Raw genomic sequence first — 6,292 nt, 5'->3', positions numbered from 1 at the left:
ATTTACGAATCTAACTGCATATGTGTCCAGTTTGTGTTTAATGTGTGTGTGTGTGTGTGTGTGTGTGTGTGTGTGTGTGTGTGTGTGAGAGAGAGAGAGAGAGAGACTTTGAGCTCTCAGTGCCATTGTGATATCTGTCTCTCCCTCCCTCTCTCCCTGTCACTGTGTGTATGTTTTTGTGTGTGTCTTTGTGCTCTACTTCTCTGCTCTTTCTATGTCCCTCTCCCTCGTGCGTGCGTGCTCTTGAGTATGTGCCTTTGTGCTCTCTCTCTCTCTCTCTATCTGCCTGTACCTTTGTGTTCTCTCTCTGTGCCTTTGTGCTCTGTGTGTGCCTTTGTGCTCTCTCTCTCTGTCTCTGTCTCTGCCTTTGTACTGTCTCTCACTGTGTCTTTGTGATCTCTCTCTCTGCTTTTGTGCTCTCTCTTATTGCTCTCTCTCTCTCAGTACCTTTGTACTTTCGTCTCTCTGTGTGCCTGTGTGTACTCCACTTACCCGCTACGACAATGCCAAATTTACTCATGCCATTTATGTGGATCCTCCATCATCGATACATACTAGTACACGCTTTTTACAACGATGGACGAGGATGCAGTTGGACAAAATAGTCTTTAAAGGTTCAATGTGAATCACTTCGAGCGTCTTCCCAGGGAGTGCATGTAGGTTAGGCAGTTCGATGATCTACCTAGCCACGTCAACAGTGGACGTTAGAAGCCATTGCTGTAATCCTGCCTGCCTCGGTTTACAGAAGGGTACACTAAAGAGTCATTTCCTTATGTCAAACAAAGTGGAATTTTAGAATCATGTAATATCTAAGTTTGAAAATATCCACTCGTATTTCAGACATTGAAAGTAAACGCTCACTTTAGGCTCCGAAAGGTTATGCTATTATGGGGGTCTTTGTTTTCAGGGCTGAACAAGTTCAGGATGTTTGGAATGGAGGGAGGTGCAGTTACTTGGATGGGAGGTAGCGTACTCTGTGGTACAACGCTGCCTGTCTGCTGTTATACTTGGCCGTATATTAAAACACGTAGCATGGATTGCTGTGATGGACACAAACTGACCTGATATTACATTGACGGTACGTTCGACCACGCCTCACCGCGGCAGCTCTGGACATAAACTATATTTTAGTAGAAACATGAGCTTATACACACTTAAAACGTTAGGAGTGACTGATTTTTCTCGTCCCTCCCTTTTTTATGCTTCCCCAATAATTGAAGAAAGTAGATTCTAAACAGTTCGCTTTGTCATTACGTATTACACGGATATACCCAGTATGCCTTGGGACAGACTGCCATTTATCTAGCCTGTTATCGGACTCATTATAATCAGAATAACGCAGTAAGCTCGTAATTGCCTGCTTCAATAATGATCACTAGGCTTTGACAAATGGAATGATGTTATTGGCATAACTGTCCCTTAGGTTAGAAGTAGCGTCCGACTTTGTAATGAGGGGAGGATTACTTCTATGAAATCCACTTCGATGCAGCTATGTCTCACAAAGCCCTTAAAGCATCACCGACGTACCCACTTCCGCGCAGAATGTCCTCTGAAATACCACCCATTATACCGGAAAATTCTGCTCTGAGTGTTGTAGTACGTATACAAACAGTGGTGTTGTGGAACTGCCACGAAAACAGTATTCACATGCCATTGTTATTTTAGAACAATCGTCAAATGCTTATACAAAGAGCAGGGATTTAAAGCAGCATGTATTCAGTTTTTAACTTTCTATATAGCATCGTTAATCTACTCACAGTAAATGATAATGGAGTGCTGTTATACTCATTTGTCATCGGAGCCTAGATGCAGGACTAGTTTATAAATTTTGTATTATATTTTTTGCTTGATTACTTCAGTTTGGCATTACGTAAGGACAAACTCTGCTTTGCGCTTCATGTGTCTCAGTTTCTCGCACAACACTAGCCCATTTCTGGTGTCGCATGACGTGATGTTGCTGGAATATTGCTAAAAGCGGTGTAAAAACATACTCACTCACCATATTTTTGTCATATTGTTGCGACACTGACATTTCTGTTTCATATGAAGTGCTGTTGCGTGTGTTAGTAGTCATATGGACACAGATCGTGCACCTATCTTATTCTGATGTCTACTGGCATGAATAAGTTAAACCACCCTCGTGTCAAGAAAAGCTTTATTTATTGACACACATAGTCAACAACAACAACAACAACAATAACAACAGCTCGTCGTGATTACGCATGACAGCCATGGGCCCACACGGCTATAAGAACATATTCCAAAGAGGTATAACTTGCTAACTGATAAACAAATATTTAAAAGCAAGGGTAGCCTAGTGCTTAAAACGTTCGCTCGTCATGCTGAAGTCCTGAGTTTGATTCCTAAACGGTACAATGTGTGAAGCCCATTCTGGTGACATTGCTGGAATATTGCTAAAAGCGGCGTGAAACCAATCGTTGATATCTCCATGGTATACGTTCCGATAAATCTCCACTATACCCTGGATGCATCTACGGGTCGGCCCGATGATAATCCTTAACTGTCTTTGCTGGCTCCGCATTCTCACAGTAGCCAATCAGCTAAGCCGCCCTCATAACCGAGCTTGACAGTGTCGACAAAGATAGCGGTCGCAGCGAAGGCTTGTTTGCAGTGTGACTGGGGTTTGAGGAAATCATACAGAAAACTGACAGGTCCGAAACTTTGAAATATACATGAGCTACCTATACCTATTTCAGAGTACTTCTGCGTGATCTGTGTTGTCAAGTGTAATCGGTTAGATAAGTTAAGAAGCGAAAGTGAGTTGTGAATGGTACGCGCAACTTCCCAGCGTAGACACCCAGCTAAGGGAGGTAATAAAGTAATCGGAGCCGTAGATGCATCCAGGGAATAGTGGAGGTGTATCGGAAGGATGCGCAAAACCATACTCACTCATTCACATTGTAAGCCGGATATACCAACCAATACGTGATGACCCGTGAAGGTCCCGGGGTAGAATAGCCCTTCAGCAACTATGCTTGTCGTAAGAGGAGACTAACGGGATCGGGTGGTCAGACTAGCTGACTTGGTTGACACATGTCATCGGTTCGCAATTGCGCAGATCGATGCTCATGTTGCTGTTCACTGGATTGTATGGTCCAGACTCGATTATTTCTAGACCGCCGCCATATGGCTGGAATATTGCTGAGTGTGGCGTACTAAACTCACTCACGCACAAAGTAGATGATAAATATCTACTAAATGCACTTCTCATCAATGATAACAATAACACGTACCAGATGCGCTCTGTATTTCCCCTTCTTAAGCGAGAAGCCAAACCACCATTGCTATTTAAAAGGCAAACGCATAACATAAAGCTCTCTGAATACTGAATGTGAGTAGCACAGAAGTATAGAGGTACAGGAATATCCCTCGTTCCGCTACTTGGTGACTGTAGACACGCTGCTGGCAAGAGTGTTCTGACTCGCTGGGATATCAGAGCCTGAAGCCTTGAGCCTGGATCTACACATGAACACTCTCTTGTATGTGGAGGAGAACTTCTTGCTCATGGCCATGTACGCTATGAAGTTGGCTGAGGAATTGCAGGATTCGAGTAATATGATGATACCACCCAGCAAGTTGAACAGGTTGGAGTATCGGCCCTTGAAATTGAATCCTGTAATGAAGAACCTCAGTGTTAAGGTGATGGTGCCAGGCATGAGACAGGAGATGTAGAGGCAACTCACAAGCACCAGCATATTGGTCACTCGTTCTTCGTCCTTTGTTTGGTCAGCGTTTTTGGAGGTCTTCCGTCTCCACTCTGAACTCCTCTTGATCCTTAAGATAACTAGGACGGTGCAGACACAGACTAGCGCCATCGGGGTGTAGCGGAACATGATATTAAGGAACTGGTTCAAGTAGATGTCAAAGAAATCCACGTTGTCCATGTATAACTCGGTGACTCTGATAACGGGAATAACGCGTTGTTGGCGTTTACTGAATACATAGGTGATCCTGTAAAGGTTTAACAACGGGGCAAATGCGGCACAGAGGATAACGTACAAGCAGACAACGGCGAACTTCAAGCGAGTCGTTGTTAGAAGAAGATGTGCCTTCAGGGGTAGGTACACTGCTATGAAACGTTCTATCGCAATGAGCATAGTGAGAGCACTTGTAATTCGACCAAACAGCACGTTCAGTGCCATTACTTGGGCTTGCATGATCATATTCACGTCAAATGCAGCATTCTTGTCCACCTTCGACACAAGGTGGTTCATCTTTCGGAGTAGGGTTGTTATTAAAAACAGTGTGTCTGATAGAGCCAAGGCAACTAGGATGATATTGGTTCGTTCCTTGGAACCTTGGACATAGAGGACCACGAAACTCATAACATTTCCCACAATTCCAAACAGGCAGACGACAGGAAGCAGCCAACAGTAGATGATATCTAGAATGCGATCCTTCGCTTCAGTGCTAAGTAACGGTTGGTAGGTCGGTTTGCTGGAAGATGATACCGATCCTTCAGTCGAGCTGTCATGTGCAGCCGTGAAAACTGAGGAGTTGGGGTCCGGGAATCCGTTAGACGTTTCACTGAGAGTGGACGTTGTTGTTTGGTTGTTAGTTGCTGAAGTCAGGACAACTGCAAGTAGTGTTGTTACAGCGTACAGCATCATATTCATTTTAAAGGTGAACGCGACCCTGAAAACAACAGCACGTTTAATTAGTATTGACATGTAGTATTGTACTAAATGTAGTATTGACGAATAATATGAAGTGAATACAGTATATGTATGTTTTGAGTATAGCGCCTCATCCACATCACTATGTTAATGCTCTAAGCTCATAACATACAATCTGATTATTATTGCCCAGGATATACCCTAGCTGCCATTAGGCGCTAGGAGGTTATAGTCATTTGACCCATTTTTTCTGCTGGGTGAACATTTTTCGAAGAAGCTCATTTGTTTAAGCTCACGTGTATCACATGTGCTTCGTTGTGAGGGCAGGAAACCTTTCAGGAGTCAGGGTCACCCATTGAGATAATGTCCGCGCCCATCATTGCTTAACTTCAACTGATTTGTGAGCTCTGTGCACAGGACCACACACCACCACAGGCATAGCAACAGGATGCTCGTGGAAGACCGCCCGGAGTGATGCAGACCTCGGACGTTTATCACTTTCTTGAAATCCGCGAACACAGGTATGGCGCTGACAAACCTAGACTAACTGATTCGCCGTGCACTGTGAACATACTGTGCCACTACCGGCCTTGTCAGTAGATGAGAGGTGGTAAAGTAGCCTTGTGCTTTAAACGTTCTCTCGTCGTAGTGTTAATAGTGTTAAAGGCGGCGTAAACCATACTCGCAAACCCAGAAGTAGATGAAGAACAAGAACCAATCGGATATACTCGCCTTTGAAGATAGCGTCATTAACATCCACTGGTATCACTTTTGTGTGTCAAGAGCAGGGAAACTGTACACGTCAACACGTGATGGGACTCTTGAAAATCTGGATTTTCTTGAAAATGTGTTGTCACTTTTACAAAACTATATATATTCACTGGATGTCTCGGACAAACATAAATAGAACGGTTCCTCCGGAAACAGGTCTGTCTCTGGCATAGTCGCAATTTGGTTAGTTTCGTATGTTTCGCATGTCTTAACAAAGTTCCAACGCGACAGCCCCCTTATATATCTGTGAGCCACGACTGAACATTTCAAGGCTTCCGAAAACTGCAGCCCTCTGCCTTACCCAGGGTGTCAGAAGGGTTGTGCTCCCAGTGGAGAAACCGGGCGCTCTCCTGATTTGCGCCAAGAGATCAGGAGGTACCAAACCAAGGGCAGAGAGGATAACAGGGAGTCTCACTATAGTGTACCGTGGATGCAAAGGAGTTATTTCATTAAAAGATGTCTGCATATTTAGCACGCTTTTCCTGAATCTTGCCAATCACGTTGCTGTCGAAAGGGACAGAAAATTCAATGATATAAATAAATTCATTGGCTTTGTCAAAAAGGACAAGATCAGGTTCGTTAGCAGGATTTCTTCTGAGGCCTATTAGAAATTAACATGTATTTATATACCGCCGAGTTCAATCTTTAAGAGGTAGGGGAGACCGGGGTCAATTGCAGCATGAGGCAGTTTTAACAAGGGCGATTATTCTAAAGAGTTTCGCTGAAGCCAAGTATAGATGAGTAGAGTTGTTTCCCCTTGCTTCACTGCGGTACACGTCCAGGCGTTTTCAGATGCTTTTCAAAATAGGCAGGTAAATTTTTCACAAAACGTAATAAAACGTTCTTAAGGGAGTTAATGTTGCTTGGTATGAAATTAACTTTTC

At 43.8% G+C, this 6,292-nt stretch overlaps 1 protein-coding gene across 1 annotated transcript; it reads right to left on the bottom strand.

Moving 5' to 3' along the window:
- Nucleotides 1-3,398: 3,398 nt before the first annotated feature.
- On the bottom strand, nt 3,399-4,382 carry LOC137298758 (delta-type opioid receptor-like). Its single transcript, XM_067831034.1, has one exon. The coding sequence runs from the start codon at nt 4,344-4,346 to the stop codon at nt 3,399-3,401; it is 948 nt and encodes a 315-aa protein (XP_067687135.1). The 5' UTR covers nt 4,347-4,382.
- Between the last annotated feature and the right edge of the window lie 1,910 nt (nt 4,383-6,292).

The sequence above is a fragment of the Haliotis asinina genome, chromosome 10 (genome assembly GCF_037392515.1).
Source record: "Haliotis asinina isolate JCU_RB_2024 chromosome 10, JCU_Hal_asi_v2, whole genome shotgun sequence".
Taxonomy (NCBI): Eukaryota; Metazoa; Mollusca; class Gastropoda; order Lepetellida; family Haliotidae; genus Haliotis; species Haliotis asinina.
Note: the sequence above shows the minus strand (reverse complement) of the source record. Positions and strands in the feature narration are given on the sequence as shown.

What these genes read in the sequence shown, in the direction of transcription:
- LOC137298758 (XM_067831034.1), bottom strand. Translation starts at nt 4,346, where the DNA reads ATGAGTTTCGTGGTCCTCTATGTCCAAGGTTCCAAGGAACGAACCAAT.